This window comes from Leuresthes tenuis, unplaced genomic scaffold (assembly GCF_036924035.1).
Source record: "Leuresthes tenuis unplaced genomic scaffold, fLeuTen1.0.hap1 SCAF_1, whole genome shotgun sequence".
Classification (NCBI taxonomy): Eukaryota; Metazoa; Chordata; class Actinopteri; order Atheriniformes; family Atherinopsidae; genus Leuresthes; species Leuresthes tenuis.
In genome coordinates, this window is record NW_027325355.1 from 3691925 (window position 1) to 3714288 (window position 22364).

General features: G+C 41.7%; 2 protein-coding genes and 1 pseudogene across 2 annotated transcripts in view; 1 reads left to right on the forward strand and 2 right to left on the reverse strand.

The window, feature by feature from the left end:
* The window catches only part of LOC140314142 (uncharacterized), a 206422-nt gene that overhangs the window by 21415 nt on the left and 162643 nt on the right, over positions 1 to 22364 (forward strand). The gene's annotated exons all lie outside the window — the stretch shown is intronic.
* Positions 3815 to 9930, reverse strand: LOC140292771 (high affinity immunoglobulin gamma Fc receptor I-like). The gene is made up of 9 exons (XM_072379492.1): positions 9923 to 9930; positions 9754 to 9831; positions 9495 to 9530; positions 7580 to 7722; positions 6279 to 6545; positions 5684 to 5965; positions 5182 to 5427; positions 4459 to 4578; positions 3815 to 3932 (listed from the first exon to the last, which is right to left on the reverse strand). The coding sequence occupies exons 1-9, from the start codon at positions 9928 to 9930 to the stop codon at positions 3826 to 3828; spliced, it is 1287 nt and encodes a 428-aa protein (XP_072235593.1). The 3' UTR covers positions 3815 to 3825.
* Positions 16179 to 21166, reverse strand: LOC140294433 (uncharacterized; annotated as a pseudogene).

Below are 22364 nucleotides of genomic sequence, written 5' to 3' on the forward strand. Positions count from 1 at the left end.
CACTAAGTACAGCAGTGAAAACATCCCAAATGTAGCGGACATTTGAGTTTCTATATATTGTCTTTTTAGGCGTGTTGAATCAGTTTTTGGGGGTTCACTCCTCAGCTGCTGGACTCCTGTCTGCTCCTCCAAACTGCTGAAAACTTTCTGCTGTAGCTAACACTTAAAAACATGAAGCCTCCTGTGTTTGTTCTTGTTGACAACTTTCCTGTTAGCTGAAACATTTCAGAGTTCTCCTCAGACTGTATTTAGTGGACATAAAGGTGTCTTTAACAGAGGGAACGAGGCTGTTCTCCTCTTAAGATTTATCTCTGTGCTTCACCCCGGCTGAAAAAGACAATGAGGGGGCGGGGCTTGTTCCAAACTCTCAGCTGCTCTACCATTGGTTATTACTGATGACGTCAGAGACGGACAAACTTCCTACTGGCTCCTGAAGCCGGTGCAGCGGGTGTGTTTCTGGAGGAATGGCAGCAGTGACACTTGTAATGTTCACAGCTTCTGTTTGACACCTCAGAGTTTATAAAACTCATACAACACTATCAGAACACATTGTCACTATATGGACCTTTATAAGTTTAGGTTTTCTAAAGTAACGGGACACACACACATCAGTCAGGATTCTGCAGGAACCACTAGAAGAGTTCCACTTCTTCCTATAGTTGAACGCTTCTATGACATCATGCAGTTCCTCTATTTGCCAACAGAGGGAGACACATCTCCATCAATGCAGAGTTCCGCTCATTCTTACTGGTGTAACCATGCCAGTCCTTGGTACTGGCAGGTTCAATTCTCTTGAATGATACCCTGCGTTGTGTTTTTTAGTAATTGAGACTGGTTTTAGTTTCGCCTGCACCGGCCGTTTATTCTCTTCTGTATAAACACACGGGAATGCTGGTCAGGCACGCATGCTGCAGAGGAATGAAAATACTTAATAAAGGAATTTAAAAAATAACTCACATACAGACTGCTAACAAAGAACCGACTTACCTCGGACGCATCCGTCCCAATACTGACGTCCATCAGGTGCAACTGATGACGTAACCACGCCAGCATTAAGGAGGACAATACCACACATACCACACTTAATGCAGAACTTCCCATATTACAATAATAAACGCAAGTGGAATGATAACTATTTACTCCGTTACATTGGCAGCACTTCACAGCTCCTGAGAGGACACATTTAAATCAGTAACATACAAAGAAATTATTTCTATATTTGAACCAGGCTTCCATCTCCATATAAGACACACACTCTGTCCTCATACAACAAGTAGGTCTTCTGTCAAGGATGTCTTTACAGTTAACATCAGTACACACTGCATGTTGATGAAGATTCTAAGTCATCCAGGTCACAGTAATCTGAGGAGCTCACATCCTTTGGCCTAAAAGGCCTCGAGCACAGAACGAGATAAGACCAGAGTCAGCCACTCTCGAGATAAAGTTCCTTATGAGCTGCTGAAGTAAATAAGTTTATATTAGTTTTTCTTTTGGTCAGAGGCTCTGATGCTCTAGAGTTACACCAACTGTTTCTGAATGTTAGATGCAACACCTTTAAAATCTGTTTTATCTTCATGCAAACAACAGCTAATCTTAACTGTCCTGTAGTTTGTAATGTGTCAGATCTCCATTTATTCCCATCTCTTTTGCTGCATTTTTTAAAACTTCATTACATTTGTTTTGTAGTTGATATTGAACCACCAAACCAGCCAGCTCAGAAGACACAGTATTAAGCAGCTATCAGATTGAGTGGAGGATGTAAATTACTGCAACTCAGGTTACAAAAGACTAAAAGTTAACCGTAGACAATGAGTAATCTAAAGTTTATGTGTACAAATGCAGAACTTATAGTTGCTCATTCATGCCGCTTTGCATTACTAAACATAAGAAAGATCAGACCATACCTGACCCAACATGCCACCCAGCTCCTGGTGCAGGCCATGGTCATCTCCCGCCTTAACTACTGCAATGCTCTCCTAACTGGTCTCCCAGCCTGTACTATGAAACCTCTGCAGATGGTCCAGAACGCGGCGGCGCGTCTGCTCTTCGATCAGCCTAAAAGAACATGTCACCCCTCTGTTCATTGAACTCCACTGGCTGCCCTTAGCCGCCCGCATCAAATTCAAGTCACTGTTAGCCTACAAAGTGCTTAATGGAACGGCTCCCATCTACTTGAATGCTCTTGCAAAGGCTTATGTCACAACTGGGTCCCTCCGTTGGTCTCAGGATTGTCGTCTAGCAGCTCCTACACCACGCCTAAGACAATCCAAACTCTTTTCATGTGTCGTTCCACGATGGTGGAATGACCTACCGAGCGCTACCAGAACAGGGGCGTCTCTGTCTATCTTCAAGAAACTCTTGAAAACCCAGCTCTTCAGAGAGCATCTCCTATCCCAGCACTTACCTTGTACTTCCCTACCCCCTCTATCTCTGCACTTTATCTTTCTGCACTTCCTTCTATGCCTGCACCCTATCTCTACTCTGTCACCTCTGACAGAGTCGGACTATTGGGTTCCTTCTATGTAGTTTATTGTTAGCTTTTTATATAGCTTGTTATATCTTCATTTGTAAGTCGCTTTGGATAAAAGCGTCTGCTAAATACATAAACATAACCATAAACTTATCTTGCTTAAAAAAACACCAGCATTTCGTGTTCATTTTGTTTTCTTCCCTTTGAAATACCTGAACTTATCATCTCTTGAGGAGTATTTAGGTTTAGAGTTGAAGAACATCTCCTTAAAGGAGGCAGAGAGCTGTCAGAGGAAATCCCTGTAATGACTGTTGAAAATAAAAATATGAAATTAGTTACAAACTGAGTTGTGTACTCATAAACTCAGACCTTAAACACAGATCCAATAATAAGAGAAATGTTCAGCTTTTAAAGATCTTTTGTCAGATTCTGCTTCAATTTCAGAGCCAGTCTCTCAATGTCCTCATGTGTAGTTTTGTGGATGTGACGGAAACTTTAGTAATGCACAGAGTCAGTTATTTTCTTCTGAGGATATAAGAGGCTTTTAGAATAAAATCTTGCAAGAGAGAACAACACAGTACAAAATACAGAGTTGTTCTGACAACTGAGGCAAAGACACTTCAGTTATAATGCACATTGTTGCGTCATCACTCCTTGGGTATAGTTGAGTGTTCTTATCGAGTCTACCTTTCCTCCCCAACCACAGTCAAGGTTACACAGACTGCAAGTACCAGCTCCCCTTCTATCCTCCTTAAAGTGCAGCTTTATCACAGCACACGATGTCCTCGGGAGAAAAGAGAAAAACAGAATATGTTGCTATCTTGCAGGAGGCCATCTGCAGGTTATACACAGTAACACTGAGTACAATGCATGTAAGAATTAAGGGCAGAATTTAGAATGTAGGCAGGGAACACCTCGCCAGTCCATCACAGGGCCACACAGAGACAGACGGTGCTAACCACCACGCCAACGTGAACCATACCTGAATTCTATGTGAATAAATCCTTTGATCTTTACAAGAGAAGATCTGTTTTTCAAATTTTAATTTTCCTTCCGGCTGGGGGAATTAGGCAGAACACCTCATACTTAGAAATATGAGGTGGAGTAAAGTTCTTCACAGAGGAAAAACAACACCTGAAAGGATTCAGGCATTAAATGACAATTCAAACTGTTGGAAAATACTGTTTAAATAATTAGATCAAACGTTTCCAGCATCACACACCAAAGAAAACACCCTTCAGAAAGTTAAAAAGTAATTTCTTTATTGTGATGATGAAGAACATCCAAAAAAAAAGCAACACGACACACAAAACAGTCATTTTGTTTGAAGTGAACGTGCAGCTGAAGACAGTATTTCAGAAATGATGTTCAGTGGTGATATGAGCCACGGCATCATCATAGTCCAGTCCCTCATCTTCCTCATTTTGTGGAGACGTTGTCATGGAAACAGGTGGTTTCCTTCCTGCAGAATTTAGAAAACATTTTTCTTACTTTTGAATATTTGAAATCACTGTAATGTAACACGTACAGCGTTTCACAGTAATTATTATCAATAACTATTATCAATAATTATTTAAAAGAATTTAATGACTTAATAATCAGCTCAACCTTTTAACTGAAGCATGAAAAATAATGAAGTGAACTGAAGAATGAAGTCTGATGGTGTGAAAGCAGGAGTTTGATTAATGAAGTAACAGTTTTAAATGAGCTCAGTTGGAAGCAGTGTCTCAGTCATAGTTACATCCTGTTATGATTTTACAGCAATAAGCTGCAGCTGTGCTGTTAGTAAAGTCACTCCTGATTATCCCCAGGTCTGCTGCTTTGTGCTAATTTGTTGACTGCTTCAGTCATCGCTGAGATGACTGAAGCAGTCAACAAATTGCTGGTTGGTGGTTGTTCATAAAAAACATGTTGGTGGAACACTTGGAGACTTCCCCTGACTCTTGAGTTTTTAAATCACCATGATGTCGGTGTGAGTGGAGCTTTACCTGTTGGTCTGTGTCGATACAAAGACACCACGAGGACGGTGGAGATCAGGTACGGAGCGCAGACCAGGATGTGGCGCGCCACGTCCAGCGCAGTCGGCGTTGGTTCAGAAACCTTGAGAGCTGGAAGAAAAACAAACACAAACACAGCTCATCGGAAGTTCTAAAATCCCATCCGTTAACAGTCACATCACGAAACAAACGTCATCCTGTACCGACTAAACGAGGAGCACTGTGTCCTGTGGACAACAAACAGGAAGGTTGTTTGTGCAGCTCTGTTTTTATAAGCATACAAAGTCTTTGAGTTTCAGACACCCATAAAAAAGGCTCTTAACCTTTTGGGGCTTGTCCAGGATTTGAAGATTTTACCTTTCTCACCGCAAATGCAACTAAAGCTCGAGAACCCAACAGGTTTTTGATTGGTCAGTCCGGTATTTCATCTCGAAGGCTGTCAAAATGTACAATAGAGACCAAATGGAAGGAAGCACTGCAGCTGAGAGTTTTTTATTTTGTGCCAAGAACAGAAGAAAAATAAACTGGTTTGTTGAAGAGCTGTTGTGCTTCAAATGTCATGGTGGTGCAGTAAGATATGGGTCAGATGTACAGATAACAACTTCATGTAAAAAATAAATATGGTATATTCTGTGTACCAACAGATGGAGTTCTGCAGAGGGGAAGAAAAACTAAATATGTTTCATATTTTCATTTGCCAGCGTTGATCTTTACCTCTTATCAGCAGCCAGCTGGGTGGAGACTTTTTGTGAATGCTGATGTTACACATGTAGAGGCCTTCATCAGACCTGGTAACATGGTGGAGGGTCATGTGACCTGTCGGCTCAGTCCTGATGGAGGAGCCATCTTTATAGAAAGCAGCTGGGAGGTTGGAGGAAGTGGTCTTTGATCGACAGCTCAGAGTGACGTCATCTCCCTCCATCACAGGGAGGGCAGGGCTCTGCAGGATCACTGGGTTGTCTGAACATAGGATGAAAAAATGTGTTTTTTTGTGTGTTTGATATGAAAGGATAGAAGTACATCACAAATTATAATCAGTTGCAAACATTTCTGCCTAATCAGAGCAGACTGGGCCCTGTGGGAGGAAACAGACTTAAAGAAAGAGGAGCAAACATTTTAAACATTGAAGACTGCACATCTGTTCTAATTTAGCTCCACAATAAGTTAATAATCATGTAAATGAGTGTTGTATGGGTTTGGGTTCCACTGGTCCTACCGGTTATAGAGATGTTGACGGAGTTGCTCCGCTGCTTTGCAGGAGATTCACACCAGTAGATTCCAGAGTCCTGCTTTTTGGCTATTTCTATGGTACATTCAGCAGAATTCTGGATCCCCAATCCCTTACCACAGTTGGACAGAATGCCGTTATGCAAGAGGAACCTTTGAATCCTCCATCCATGAGAGCTGCTGTTGTTGCTGCAGCTCAGGGACAGTTTGTCATACTCAAACAGCTGAGTCGAGTCTGGAGACACTGTCAGAAATGGTGGTTTGGAATCATCTGGGATCAGAGAAAGAGTGGAACTTAGGGTGTACAGCAGCGCTTCCTTAAATGTTCCCGACAGACTCCCAAATACTGTGGAAGCAGTTTATCATTACTGCAGACTTACTGTACATGTGTGCAGACACTGGTTATCTGATGGACTCTTACTGGAAAGCATTATGTTGACGTCTAACCCAACATGATCTCATGTCATATCAAATAAATAAAGCCCAACTTACGGTATATTCTGTGTCCCAACAGATGGAGTTCTGCAGTGGGGAAGAAAAACTAAATATGATTCATATTTTCATTTGCCAGCATTGATCTTTACCTCTTATCAGCAGCCAGCTGGGTGGAGACTTTTTGTGAATGCTGATGTTACACATGTAGAGGCCTTCATCAGACCTGGTAACATGGTGGAGGGTCATGTGACCTGTAGGCTCAGTCCCGATGGAGGAGCCATCTTTATAGAAAGCAGCTGGGAGGTTGGAGGAAGTGGTCTTTGTTCCATTTTTTATTTGACAGCTCAGAGTGACGTCATCTCCCTCCATCACAGGGAGGGCAGGACTCTGCAGGATCACTGAATGTTGTTGACGTTCTGAAAAATGTGTTTGTTTTGAAATTAATAAGACAAAAAGAGACTTGGAGACAAAAGCGACACATGCCGGAGGCTGAAATGAGTGCAGTAAAATAAAGATAAAGGAAAAATTCAGGATCTGAACATGAAAATATGTGTTTTTTGTATGTTTGATATGAAAGGATAGAAGTACACCTGAAAATGGTCTGAGCAATAATAAAGTCAATTCTGCAACAGAATTTATGTCTGAACTAACTGGATGTGATGAGGCTGACTCTGCTTAAAACATACTGATACCCTGTTCCAGCCCTGCTCCACTTCATCCACTGACCTGTCAAACACAGCAGCTTCTGCCACATGTGTCTCTGTCTTCCTGTCTGTGCAGGACTTTGTGCCCAAGCACTCAGTTCCTGGGTTTTACTGGGTCGGTTTGTCTGATTGGAGGACTGGGAAGTGGGAGTGGGTGAGCCAGACACCGTACACTGTGGAGCGCAGGTATGTTACCCTGGAAACGTGTTCTTTCTGATCCAGGTTTTATCTGCATTTGTGTTGTGATGTGATGACTTCAAATGAAAAATTCAGTCAGTACCAGGCCAGAATTTGCCCCAAAACATAAATATTTCCAGGCAGTTCCAGTGGGGAAAAGACCTGGGTCAGACGCAGGCTGGATCATATATCCCATCTGGCCTGGGAACATTTCAGGAGCCCCTAGGAGGAGCTGGAGAGTGTCGCTGGGCAGAGGGATGTCTGGGTGTCCCTCCTGGACAACTTTGTATAAGTGGCAGATGATGGATGGATGAACCTCTGAAATATAAACTTTTAAAATGTTTTCTCTGGCCTTTCTTGGCATTTCTGGTGTTTTTGTTGCTGTCAAATATCAGATTTGAACTGAACTGCATGTTAACGTGTGAAGGTTGTGGTCTGTGTCCTCTGAGCTGAATCCTCTCACAGAGATTCACTTCTCCTTGTTGTAACCCGTTTCCTTTACAGCAGCTCATGTGTATCACCTGTAAGTGGCTGGATGTGTGTCTTTAGAGGAGATTAAAGAGTCTCACCAGTGACAGTGATGTTGATGGCGTTGCTGCTGTCTCTGTGTTTGGATTCACACCAATACACTCCGCTGTCATCGGGCTTCAGCGACTTCACGCTGCAGGTGGAGGAGGTCTGGGTGCCCCATCCGACGCCACACTGAGACAACCTGGGAACATTCCATTTGTGTTAGTCATCCACACTCAGGCATTTATCTCATTGTTGGCAGAAGACTTCTGATCAGAGGTGTGGAGTCAGAGGGTTAGATGTGTTTTCTTACCCTGCAGCACACACACACACACACACACACACAAGGGATGTAACAGTTACCGGTATTACAGTAAATCGTGGTGAAATGTTACATGATAAATGTGGCAGTAGGCCCTGACTGCACTATGTCAGTGCCTGTCTGTTATTGATCACTGGGCCGGCTGGTGGCACATAAAACTCCCTCCCTCACCTCTGTGGTGATTGCCTGCTGGGTTCAGACTTCCGGGGTTGCCGATTCACCCTGTGTGAATGCCGCTCCTAACAATTCTTTACGGTAGAAAGCTTCTTTATTATTTTTCTGTATGTTGCTGGCTTGGGCTCAACCTCCATGTTTTAATAGGACACCAGTCGAAGTGGCCTGACTCTCCGTCCATCTGCACTCTACAGACTCGGGCTACTTTGTGTAGCCTCTTCTGGTCGGCTGCTTGTCCCAGCGCCAGGTCAGCTGTATTGCCGTTCAGCAGTCGCCTTGGCAATCTGCTGTGACCTGACGGGAATGATTTGATTTATGTTTTACTATTGTTGATTATTTTGTATGTTCAAGTAATTGAACCTTGATTTATTACTTTTGATCTTTTAACTTTCTTTTGTAATTGGCACAGGGCACGGCCAGCTCCTGGTGGTGGATTTCCAGGGTGGTGGTCTTCTGTTGGTGCGTGGTATAATTTCTCTTCTTTTCGTGCATGTTGTGTTGTGCTTTTCTTTTTAGACTACTGCCCTGCCTGTCTCTCAACTCTGGGAGTTGAGCCAGAGAAAACTGTGTCCCTCTTTCTTTGTATATGTGTGAGTAGCTGCTCGGCTTTTAATAATGATCCTTTTATTTCTATATTGTGGAATAAACATGTTACTTCGATGAGATTGTCTCGAGCCTCCTCTGTGGCGAATTTGTGTAAACCCAGTTTGGGATGGTGGTAATAGCTTTGCTTTACCTTTTTGTCTGCTCTCACTAATCCACATTTATCACCATACTGGTCCCGCCACATAAATTTGACCCTTTATGTTTGAATTAATCTCATTATCTCGGTGGATTATGGGGATATGTAATAACAGCGTCAAGAGAACCAGTACGTTCAGGGACTTTTCCCTGTTTTATACGGCATTGTGGTTTGTTAGGATGAGGCATAATACAAGATTCAACCATCAAGAACACTTCATTATAGAACATAAAACATCCCCATGTGTGCATTTCTGGGCCTTTACTGTGACACCTGTTAACATGTGACACTAAGCTGTCACTTTAGATTTGGCAGCGTTGCCTCGTCGTCTCTTAGCGCTGTTTAATGATCTCATCTGTCAGGCTCACAAAACAGGAAGTCGATAAGCTTCTGAGGCCTTATCTTCACAGCGCAGTGCAGGAGTGTGTGATGAGCAACACACATTTACTCACCTAAGGCAGATGAAATCAGTCCGCCCGTACACTCAAAGTTTTAAGTGCAATAGATGGAAAAAAGCAACGAACAAACTGATCCTTTTGTCTGCCACAAATGACTGGCAAAAAAAAACTGCATCAGCAGGCAACAAACCGCCAGACAGGAAGTGATGAGAGGTGGGCAGCACGCATGAAAGTTCCTCAAAAAGAGTATCAAATAAACTAATATTTACAGTGTAATCCGGACACGTGCCCAGTTCTAAACTGACACTTTAAACACACACACAAGGGTCCAAACTTACCATGACTGGCAGACGTCTGGCAGGAGCTCAACAACACTGAAACATCAAAGTTAAGCCACAGTGTGAGCACAGTGACAGACATGCATCTGAGTCACACACTTCTTCTACTTCATCAGCTGTCACTGAGACCTCAAAGTGTCGCGCTTTAAATCTTCAGCTGAATCAGAGAGCTTGTCCGCTCATATCTGACTTTTGGCTTTACAAACATCAGTCACAGGATTGTTTCTGATTATAATCATTAGTTGTTTTGTCTACTTACAGAGAACAAGCAGAGCTGTCTTCATCGTGTCTGCTGGCTGAAGACTGACCGTGTTGTAACATATGTGGCGGCAACATCCTGTAAAGCAAACCACAAGTGGGTATGACGGAGATGATAGTGCAGCACAATATGATAACACTTAATCTGACTATAACCATCACTTACCTACGCTGTCATGTTACAAAATATCTGCTTGCTGCTGCTTATGTGTATCTGAACTGAGAGTCCCGAGAAAAAAGCCTCACGTCCTGTTTCTGTTCTTAAATCCGCTCATTGAATCAGCTGCTTCAGTAAAATACTTTAATAAAAGGAAATCAAACTATTTCCACATCTCATAATTCGGAGAACAGGAGAGTTGTGCTGATATGAATGCACAGAGCTGACAGTCAACACTGATCTGCTTGTTGTGTCTTATGCAGATTAGATATCTGATTCTACTTATAACATGACAACACAATTTATCTTCTTACTTTCAACATCCACCAGTGAGCTGTGACATTCAGACATTCTGTGTGATTCTGTGTGGCTCATGCAGCCAAAACAGTTCTGATTGGCCCCAGTATGGACTGAGATTTGCAGCTGATCCTTTGTGAGGCCCAGTATCTGTTCAATGGTCTGATTATCTTCAGAAGGATAAGCAGCACGTTGAGCAGAAGGAGTGAATCTAGCTCAGCTGATGAAAGTGCTGAGAGTGCTGAAGCTAAAGTAGTTTGGGTCTCGTCTGTTTCTGACCAAGCTGGTCTTTTGGGTCAAAATGGTGTTTTGGTCACATGATTTAAAATGTGAATAGTTTGAGTTTGAGGTGAAGACTCAAAGTAGGTGTTATATATGTGATGCCTGAGGCCACGTGCTCGTTTGGATGTTTTTTCCAGATTAATAAACTGAAAACTTTCTTTAAACTTTGTTTAAAACCATCCGTCTTCTCTGACCAAACTGTGGACATTACTGTCCTCAGAGGTGAGTTCCTTCTCTTTGAGATGCAGGTGAACTGCTGAGGAGCAGGTTGTCCTGTGTGGGGCCATGTTGTTGTCAAGTGATTGTTTAGTTTCAACTGTTTAAAGGTTAAGGCTCTCCTCGCTGCACTGGCCTGCAGACACAACACTGCTCAGTTTGTGTTTACTTTCTGTCAGAGTGTGTTGTTGGCTTTGAAATGAGTCAGATTTACCATGTTTCTGATGTATATGGTGTAGAGGACCCAGATGTGGAACAGCAGCAGTCAAATAATGTGTGGCTAAAATATTTATAAAGAAAATAATTAAAAAGCGCAGGTAAAAATAAATAACACAACAAGAAAAAATACGACACAGCAAAGAAACCAGAAAATGACAGAAGAGGAGAATGATAATGATGGCAGAAACAGCAAGGATCTGACAGAAGGTGAGATAAACCAAGGGCTACTACCTACTTCCAGCAGGATACTGCACCATGTCACAAAGCTCAGATCATCTCAAACTGGTTTCTTGAACATGACAATGAGTTCACTGTGCTCCAATGGCCTCCACAGTCACTGGGTCTCAATTCAATGCAGCCGACAAATCAGCAACAACTGTGTGATGCTATCATGGCTCCAACCTTTTACTAGCAAGGTGTACCGTATAAAGTGGTCGGTGACTGTATAAACCAATTCATTATAATCCAATCATAATCCAAACAAATCAAATGCAATTAATTTCAAATGAGTCCAACTCAAAAAAACAAAGTTTCCTATTTAAGGAAACCAACAGATTTCACTGATATCAGTAAATTGATAATTTCAAGTCTTATTTGTACTTCTTTGAGAACATATCCCATAAAACGTCTCATATATCTCAAAATTTAGAATTTCAAACGTTAAACATCTCCTTGTTTTCTTGTATTGACATTTCTGACTCGTCTCCTGTGTGAAATGCTGGAGATGAGCTTCTGTAGTCTCAGTATCAGGTGACGCTGGCTGTAATGAACATGCAACACTTCCTACGGGTAGCAAAGCAAAGAATAAGCATACATACAAACATCTTCTGCAGCTTCATTTAGCTGATTCATTGTGAGTGGTTCATTTAGCCAATCGCAGCCTGGCACATCAGGAATGGTCACATATTACAGGCTCAGTTTTTATGCCACCTAAATTTGAGCATCAGCTTCTACGGCTGAAAGGTTTTTTTTGTAGGAATGAAATGTAATCTCTGATGGTGGTTTAGGTTTCAGCTGTGAATGAGGAAACTCACGTATCTGTGGGTGCTTATTGTGGTCCTGTAACTACAGGTCGGAAGTGGGAATATGGTTCTTTATGTAGTGTTATAACAAATACTTTGAGCATTTCATGATGTTTTAGATGTTTCTCTCTTGTGAAATAGGCTGCCAGTAAATGTCCGGGAAACAGACACCCTTTCCACTTTTAAGATTAGGCTTAAAACTTTCCTTTTTGATAAAGTTTATAGTTAGGGATGGCTCAGGTAATCCTGAAACATCCCATAGTTAAGCTGTTATAGGCTTAGACTGCTGGGGGACCTCATCTGTCACACCTTTCCTCACTTTGCTCTCTTCTTCCCCCTGTTTAATTTCTCAATTGATTTTATGTACATGTGACATTATTGTGGTTATTAACTTGTGTTTCCCTGTTCCAACAGATATCCTTTGAATGGCGTTATGGTGTTTCCCCCCCTCTTTTCCCTCTTTTCTGTCTTCTCAAACCCCAGCTGGTCGAGGCGGATGGCCACCCTTCCTGCGTCTGGTTCTGCCAGAGGTTTCTTCCTGTTAAAAGGGAGTCGTTCCTTTCTACAGTCGCCACAGGCACGCTCAGGACGGGAGATTGGACTGAAGACAAGTTTCAGTGCAATCTGTTGGTTTCCTTAGCTAGGATATTAATTATTGAATTGGCTCTATATGAATGAATTGGATTATGATTACAATGAATTGAATTCCAGTTGGCTTGAATTGGACTATATTATTTAAGTGCCTTGAGATGACAATTGTTGTAATCTGGCGCTATATAAAGAAAATTGAATTGAATTGAATTGTTCAAATGGTGGTGAGGCCTCTCGTGGTAAAGGACAGACTACATACACTAAAAGAGACGACCTTGTTGATGCTGCTGTGATACAGAAAGTAAAGATGGCCAAACGCTACGCACCAGCACAACAAAACATAAGTGCTCAGCACAACAGGCTAATGTACACACTGGTGAAACTTTTGTGGCTGCATTGTCCTCATGGGTCACGCAGCAGTCCGGAGAAGACGACCATCCTGGAGGCATACGAGCGGGTCCAGCACCGAATTCTAGTGGATGACCCTGTTCTCTGCAAAGCTGGCATTCCCCTACCTAAAATAAACGTCAAGACCGTGCGGGACTTCATCCAACACCAAGAGCGGCTTGTCAACATGAAGGCAACAATACAACCATCCACCATCACAAAGATCACCTCCATCTCAGCCACAAAGATGGTCAGCTTTCACTGTGTCCAATAAATGTAGCTTCTAAAGTGGATTTCACAGCACTGCTGCATGTCTGACAGTTCATTTGGGTGGAGAAAACATACATCACAACCCTCTGAATCTGCTTTCAATCCGACTTGAACAGTCTCTCACAGTTTCAGACACAAAATGTGTCTTTTAGTTTGAATCTCAGCTGAAATCTACAACAACTGTAGAGTGACTCATATCATTTCACCACCTGGTGTGCTAAACTTACAAAAACACCTCAAGAGCAACACCTGGGATCTTTTTGGGAGAAAGGGGGATTCTCTTCATGCTAACAGAGCTGGAAATAGCTGAATGTTTTTCTTTATTGAATCTTTAAGCACTCATAGATCAATTTGATCCCAGCAGAAGTGTCGCAGGTTTACTTGGTTGCTGTAGTTTACTGAAGCAGGACTCTAAGCAGGGCCCTCCGCTAACATCCTCCTCTCCTTTAGAACCAGGGACAGGGTTGGGTTTGGGAGGCGACATCGCTCTGTACTTTAAAGAGCAGGCTTGAATAAATCAAACTTTATTTGGTGTATGATCTACTTTTCAGAGGATTTGTAAATGACTAAATAAATAACACCACTGGCTAAACCTTCAATTTAACCTGAACTAAGCAGAAGTTTGACTGGTTTTGATGCGGTCAGGATCACACTCATTGGACACATACAAGATCTCATTTACTTACTTTACTTATTCATTTGCTGTTCTTAGTAACACAGGAGACAGGATGGTGAATGGAGAATTGCAGCAAACATTCTTCACAGAGCTTGTGTGGACGGGGGAAGATGATATTTACTGTTGAGGTTAATGGAGACGGCTCTGAGTTCGATGTCATGGAAACATTCCTTCAAACACCCGACTGATTCATTATGAAACTGCTGCCTGTGCAACAGTCAGAGCAAAGGGTTCAGTGGAATAGCTCAGGCTGTTTGGTGAATGTTTTAAACGTCAGATGTTCTGGGATCAAAACTTATGACTCAGTGAAGTTTCAGCTCCAACACTAAAAATACAAATTGAAAAGCACTCCAAAAACATCTTCAAGTGGGAAGGTGGCTTGGTGAGTTTAACAGAGACCATAACTTGCCAGTGGTGCAACAGCTGGTTCAAATCCTGCCTGTTATCCTCAGGATAACGTTACATTGAATGGAACAAAAAGATTTCAATACCGAAGTGGAATGAATGAATAAATGTCCCACAAACTATCCATCCTTCCATTTGTTTTACATGGTTTCAGGGGGACTGGAGCCTACAGTGGGGAGAATGCAAATGAATTACTTGAAAATCATTCAGTGCGATTTTCTGGATTTTATTTTTAGATTCCGTCACTCACACTTGAAGAGCACCTATGATAAAAATTACAGACTTCTACATGCATTGCAAGTGTTAAAACCAGCAAAATCGGCAGCGTATCAAATACTTGTTCTCCCCACTGTATCTGTCACAGAAACTCATCAACATTTGAATCCAAGAACGAGTCTGAAACTAAATGAAAAACTGCAGCCCCAAATTAATGTTGGCATGATATAGGCTGTGTCAAATGCAAAAGCAGTCCCTGTTTCACTTTTTGGAACTTCTCCTTTCTCAGGACAAAAATAAATGTGAGGCTCAAAGCCAACAATGACCTGGGACATCTCAGCAGATCCAGGATCAGCAACATGGAGACTGAGAGCCAAGAACAAACAGAGGTCAACATAACAAACTGTTTAACAATGACAATGATGTAGAAGATATACAAAAAAAAGCATGTGTATATATGACTCTACTGTGAATTTACACCCTCTGTTCTATTATAAACAGGAGAGATATGTTAAAAAAAATCATGAAGTTATATTATGACAAAAAGGAAGTACCACGTGTGAGATGCTGCAGGGTCAAGAGACACTGTGTGCTGAGAGTCCTCCTATCTATCTTATTTCAACTTCTGTCTAATCCTTGTTTGACTGAATGTCGAATAACCTTGTGTGGCCAGTGATCTCATAGGATGGATGGATGACTTTATTAATCCCTTTGGGAGGTTGCCTCTGGGAAATTGAAATTGAAATCTCACTCAGGCTCAGCACTGTTATATACAGAAATGTACAGAATAAACAAAGTGGAAACTAAATAGCGATAGCATCATTGTTTGTTTTTTTTAACTCAGACAAATCTGTGTCAGCTTCTTGATATGTCATGCAGACTCCTTGCTGTGAGAATAAATGTTTGGTATTGTCTCCAGCGACTCTGAGCCTCATTTTGAGAGAATTTTCTTGACACCAACACAACAGACATTTGACATAGTTTCACAGCTTGAAGTTGAGCCTCGTGCCCTTTTAGTGTTGGAACAGCCTTAACTTTCAGCTTTAGTCATGACAATCAAACAGCTGTCTGGAAAGTACAGGGAACAACTCCAAACCTTTTTCAGACTCAGAAAAATTTCTAAGTCTTTGGGAAAGATTAGCACAAAGATTAGAACCAAACACAAATTTCAGAAGATGAAACGCTTGAGAAATGTTGACATCTAACCTTTAATAAAATGTAGAACAATGAAATACAAACAAGTGTAAAGCTAGACTTTACATCAAACTGAAATGATATATTGCTTCTAAAGATGTTGTATGTTTACAAACATACCCCCAGCTGGTGCACAGCTACTTTGTGAATTTTAACTTTAAAACATATATGTTCAGTATAATAGAATAAAACGTGTATCTACTTTCAAAAAGATTGCATTTTCAATTCAATTCAGTTTTATTCATATAGGGCCAAATTAAAACAATGTCATCTCAAGGCACTGATATTGTTCTGTCTATCAACTCAGAACTAATGCCATATTTATCTTGAACGGTGGGAGATCTGTCCATAGTTCCCAACTATCCCAACATATTATAAAGCACTTTCAATGATTCTTCAAACATGTGCTACCCACAGAACATTCAGAACAAAAGCCCTGACAAGAGAAGGTGGTAATCCACAAAGAAGATTTTTAATCTGAACAAGGGAAATTCTTATGATTCTGTGTGAATACGTTGGTGTGTCTTAAGAACGAAATATGTAGTGAAAGCTGCCCCACACTGACCACAGTTGTAAGGTTTCTCTCCTGTGTGAATACGTTGGTGTTTCTTAAGATAGGAAGATGTAGTGAAAGCTGCTCCACACTGACCACAGCTGTATGGTTTCTCTCCTGTGTGAATATGTTGGTGTCTCTTAAGAGAGGAAGATGTTGTGAATGCTGCTCCACACTGACCACAGCTGTAAGGTTTCTGTCCTGTGTGAATACGTTGGTGTGTCTTAAGATCGAAATATGTAGTGAAAGCTGCCCCACACTGACCACAGCTGTAAGGTTTCTCTCCTGTGTGAATATGTTGGTGTCTCTTAAGAGAGGAAGATGTTTTGAATGCTGCTCCACACTGACTACAGCTGTATGGTTTCTCTCCTGTGTGAATACGTTGGTGTGTCTTAAGATCGAAATATGTAGTGAAAGCTGCCCCACACTGACCACAGTTGTAAGGTTTCTCTCCTGTGTGAATACGTTGGTGTCTCTTAAGAGAGGAAGATGTTGTGAATGCTGCTCCACACTGACTACAGCTGTATGGTTTCTCTCCTGTGTGAATACGTTGGTGTGTCTTAAGATCGAAATATGTAGTGAAAGCTGCCCCACACTGACCACAGTTGTAAGGTTTCTCTCCTGTGTGAATACGTTGGTGTCTCTTAAGAGAGGAAGATGTTGTGAATGCTGCTCCACACTGACTACAGTTGTAAGGTTTCTCTCCTGTGTGAATACGTTGGTGTGTCTTAAGATCGAAATATGTAGTGAAAGCTGCCCCACACTGACCACAGTTGTAAGGTTTCGCTCCTGTGTGAATACGTTAGTGTGTCTTAAGATTGAAATATGTAGTGAAAGCTGCTCCACACTGACTACAGTTGTAAGGTTTCTCTCCTGTGTGAATACGTTGGTGTTTCTTCAGATTGGAAGATGTAGTGAATTCTGCGCCACACTGACCACAGTTGTAAGGTTTCTCTCCAGTGTGAATGCGTTGGTGAGTCTTAAAATCGGACGATGTAGTAAAAGCTGCCCCACACTGACCACAGTTGTAAGGTTTCGCTCCTGTGTGAATACGTTAGTGTGTCTTAAGATTGAAATATGTAGTGAAAGCTGCCCCACACTGACCACAGTTGTAAGGTTTCGCTCCTGTGTGAATACGTTAGTGTGTCTTAAGATTGAAATATGTAGTGAAAGCTGCTCCACACTGACTACAGTTGTAAGGTTTCTCTCCTGTGTGAATACGTTGGTGTTTCTTCAGATTGGAAGATGTAGTGAATTCTGCGCCACACTGACCACAGTTGTAAGGTTTCTCTCCAGTGTGAATGCGTTGGTGAGTCTTAAAATCGGACGATGTAGTAAAAGCTGCCCCACACTGACCACAGTTGTAAGGTTTCTCTCCTGTGTGAATACGTTGGTGTCTCTTAAGAGAGGAAGATGTTGTGAATGCTGCTCCACACTGACTACAGTTGTAAGGTTTCTCTCCTGTGTGAATACGTTGGTGTGTCTTAAGATCGAAATATGTAGTGAAAGCTGCCCCACACTGACCACAGTTGTAAGGTTTCTCTCCTGTGTGAATACGTTGGTGTATCTTAAGATAGGAAGATGTTGTGAAAGCTGCCACACACTGACCACAGTTGTAAGGTTTCTCTCCTGTGTGAATATGTTGGTGTGTCTTTAGACTGGATAATCGAGCAAAACCTGCTCCACACTGACCACAGCTGTATGGTTTCTCTCCTGTGTGAATACGTTGGTGTGTCTTAAGAGAGGAAGATGTTGTGAAAGCTGCTCCACATTGACCACAGCTGTATGGTTTCTCTCCTGTGTGAATACGTTGGTGAGTCTTTAGGTTAGATAATTGAGTGAAACCTGTTCCACACTGACCACAGTTGTATGGTTTCTCTCCTGTGTGAATACGTTGGTGAGTCTTAAAATCGGACGATGTAGTGAAAGCTGCCCCACACTGACCACAGCTATATGGTTTCTTTCCAGTGTGAAGCCTCTGATGATACCTCAGATGTGATGATCTTTTGAAAACTTTCCCACAGTGTTTACAAGAGTGACATCTGGAGCCCTCTTGGGCTATATGTTTCTGCAATGACAGAGAGGAAGAAGGATTAGATCCTTCTGAAGTTCACACAAAAGATTTCTCTAAGCTAACCAACATATTCTAACTGGACGTGTATAGACTGAGCCACAGGTCTCAATATCTCAGATCAAACGTGCTGAGATGCTGAGAGTGTGTTTATAAGTGCCCTCAGCTGTCAACACTGTGCTCTGATGTGTTCTACACACGTTCAGGTTTTTAAGCAGTAAACTTGCTTTTTGCTCTTTCACTAATTATTTCTTGTCATGATGAAATTCTGAAAAGGAACTTGTGCTACAATATTTCTAAATGATAGAATGAAGCACAGTCTTGTCCAAGTTGTTCAGTTAAACACCATGTAGAGGTTGGACTGAAAAAGGTCGATGATCACTGGTTTAAACGAATAAAAGTAACAGTGGTGGTAATACATGACATTCATTACACCATCCCTTTGTTCCAGCTTACAACCCAGAGGTCTGCAGCCATTGAGCTCAACAGCTATCAGGGAAACAGTTTTAACTCAACCTTTGTTTCGCTCTAAAACAACTCTTTACCCTGAGGTAGAGAGATCTACAAACCTGTCATCTAACCATTAAAGACCCAGAAGTATTACCACCACCAGGTTTAATTCATGTAATCCAGAGACTTTAAACACAAACAATGAATATAAGCTCCTGAACCTCTCAAATCTGAAGACTGAGAGCCAGAAAATGTCCCACAACAACAATCTGGCCACTGAGTTTCTTCCAGCAGATCATTCAGCCTGCAGCATATTTTCAGTCTAAGCACATCTGTATTAGAGAGGGTAGATGAAACCAGGAAACACTTTGCTGACACTTTTCCACATTTGATGGAAAAGCAGAATGAGCAGAGGATACACGGAGCCTCGACACTCGTCCTCGTGTCTTTAATGTCCTCCACACTGACCTGTAGCCCGGTGGAACCAGAGGATGAGTCGGCTCTGTTCTTAGTGGAGGGGTTTGGATCCTGGTTCTGCCGCTCCATTCTGGTCCTGGTCCTCCGACTGATGGACTCTGTCTGCAACTGTCAGTACAAACAATAAGATCCAGCTGTGGCGTGCAGCATGTTAAACCACACCCACTTTTCTTCTTCTCTTGAAAACCTTTCTGAACAGTTTTTAACCATCTAGTCACATTTAATTAAACTTATTACCGTGGTTTTAATTTAAATTCCTGTGAACTTTAAAATGGTTCTTTAAAGACCCACTAAGGTCACAGTTCAAAATATTTGGAGCTTTTTGATCAAATTAAGAAAAAAATGTATAATAAATGTATAATATAATATATGTATAATATACTCTGTAGAATGACACCCACTGTGTGCAATAGCCCATGAATCTCATCTGAGTCAGTGTAACATGATCAACTTAAATCATTTTACTACATTAAGACAATGATACTGTTTGAGGAAAGGGTCCCAATATCATCCCAAAGCCTGAAGTTCAGATTTTCTCCGTTTCTAAATTTGTTCTCATTTCCAGAAGCTGTCATGGATCCAGAAAAGTAACAGAGTAATCTCAGATTTGTCACAGGTTAAACTCTGAAGCCCACGGTTCAGCACTCAGGGAGCTTCAGTCTGGACTGAGGCTTGAAACTGAGAAGATGTGATGGTTCAGTGGGGAAATGATCTAGTTCTGTGTGGTGAACAGCACGTCAGCAGGAGCTGTCTGACTGATCTGAGACACTCTGAAGAACAACATGAAGTGGACCATTCTGAGGCCGTCATATAAATATAAAAGAGTGTTTTAATAACCTACAATCTCCTTTATTTTGATTCTGAAATTATTTTAACTGGTAAACTTATGTGTCCAGTTGAAGAGTAAAAAGTGATCTTGTGTTGTGGTCAGATCAGAGTATCAGCTCCTAAAAGTTGCACAGATCCTCGTAATAAAGATAATTTTAGCTCCATTTTAACTCCAGATGTTGGCAGGTGGACTTTATGAGTAAAGACATGTACAACCTTTTTATCATGCGGTCAGTCCTTGTTGATACGTGGATAAAAGAAAATATTGGATATGTAAAGGAAACTGAATAATGAAGCATTCATGAGACACTTCTGAAGAGGACAGTCAGACTGTCTTTTAATGGGCTTCTGAGTGTAAATCTGAGAAATCAGACACTGATACTGAACTGTATATTTCTACTGCTCCTGTGATACTTTCCTGGATCACTGATAAATCTATATACTAATACTATGACTCCTCTTCAAACAACATAAACTCTTAATGTAATAAATATTGACAATAATTAAATCCCATTTTAAAATCTAATCATGAAATATGGCATAGTGTGTACATTAAACACATCATATCACATGTTTTCGCGCCACAGTTTTATCAAAAAGCCAAATACCCAGATAATGCCGGAACGAACAATTCTAAATTTTACATTGATCAAATTTTTTAAATGACACAAGATTTCAGCAAAACTACAGAAAAAAGCTTAGAAAACTGCAGCTTTAGTGGAAAATGCGACAAGATGGTCAAAAACTGTCCAACAAGGTGAGAAAATCGGAAGAAAAGGGTCCAGAAGTATGTTTAAAACACAGCTAAAAGGATAAAGCTCCATTTTATTTGTCCATCTGAACGGCTTATTGAAATCGATAGTTGATGTTGTGTTTCTGGTTTCTGCTTTGAGTACAACGGTTTGCAGAGCATTAGCATTAGCATTAGCAGGACATGCTAACTGTGAATAGCAGCCAGGTTATTTGAACTTTTTTGCTCTTTAGTACATGTTCTGACTGCCCGTGTCCAGCTGCAGGAATCAAACCAATGACACAAAGTATTTTGAAGACATTTCTGCAAATGTTTGACCGCTACATGTATTCTTTTCTGGACTCACCTGCATGCAGCTTCCTGTAGTGAAGTCCCGAAATGTGCTGAGGCTTCGAAGTGTGTGTGGAATAATGGAGGAGACGGTTTACTTCATTTAGGGGAGGAGCCGAAAATGATGACGTCCGCAACCTCACTACCCGTCCCAACCACGTGACTGCTTCCATAAATGCTTCTTTTGTCAGATTTATATGTCCGAGTATTGACAAGCATATAAACCCCTCAGTCTCCATTTAAGATGTGTTTTTTTTTATGGAGAGTTGCGGTCAGTTCAGGTTCAGGATACTAGAGTTTTGATAGCGTTAATATAGTTTGGAGATAGTTTGGGGAGTTAAGTGAGAGAGAGATAGTTTTGAGATTTGGGAGAGTGAGGAGAGAAGGATAGGTAAGAGGATGGAGCCAGCTAGGAAGAGGAAGATTTCCCCCGTGTTTGATTTGATATGTCCTGTTAAGGTAAAGCTTAATCTAACATATATCAGATGCATTAGGTTTGCTGATCAAGAACTATATTTTCACTGTTTCTTAATGTATTCATAGGTGAGGTGTTTACTGTGTTCCAAGGAGTTGGGGTACAATAACAACACCTCCTGCATGCTAAGGCATTAACTTTCTTTGAGTAAAGTGACAGAAAAACACACACAACCTGCCATATCATATGATGCTACCTTTCTGCGAGAATTTACACACTGAATACATTAAAAAGTATTTTATCATACACATATGTGATAAGGGGATGAGAAATGGGTGGCGGTGAGCTCTCAGTGCCTGTGAGAGAGAGAGAGAGAAGGGGGGGGGATTGGAGACAATAAAGCAGCAGGGGGTCTCTCAAACCTTGTGTAGAAGGTGTTGAGATCGTCAGCTAGTCCGGGGGAGGGGGCGACCACAGGGCTTCTACCTTTGTGGTTTGTGATGGTTCTGAGGGGGCTCCAACAACTGCAGGGTCGTTGGTGCCTGAATCACTCTCCAGTCTGGCTCTATAGTCCTCTTTAACATTTTTGATGGCCTTCTTGAGGTCCTGTCTGGCCAGCCTGAATGTGTCCATGTCACCCTCTCTGTACGCCTGCTCTTTCCGGCGCCTGAGCTCTCTGAGCTGCTTGGAGAACCAGGGCTTTTGGTTATTGTGCCTTGTGATGGTTTTGGTTGGGAGGCAGACCTGCTCACAGAAGCTGATGCAGGAACATACAGTGTCAGAAAAGCTGCCGTTGTCATCCTCA

Excerpts from the sequence above, each read along its gene's own strand:
- LOC140292771 (XM_072379492.1), bottom strand. Across the intron at positions 9,531-9,753 it reads GACAGCTCTGCTTGTTCTCT|TGTTGTTGAGCTCCTGCCAG; the intron begins GTAAGTAGACAA and ends TTGATGTTTCAG. Across the intron at positions 7,723-9,494 it reads CCAGACGTCTGCCAGTCATG|GTTGTCTCAGTGTGGCGTCG; the intron begins GTAAGTTTGGAC and ends GAATGTTCCCAG.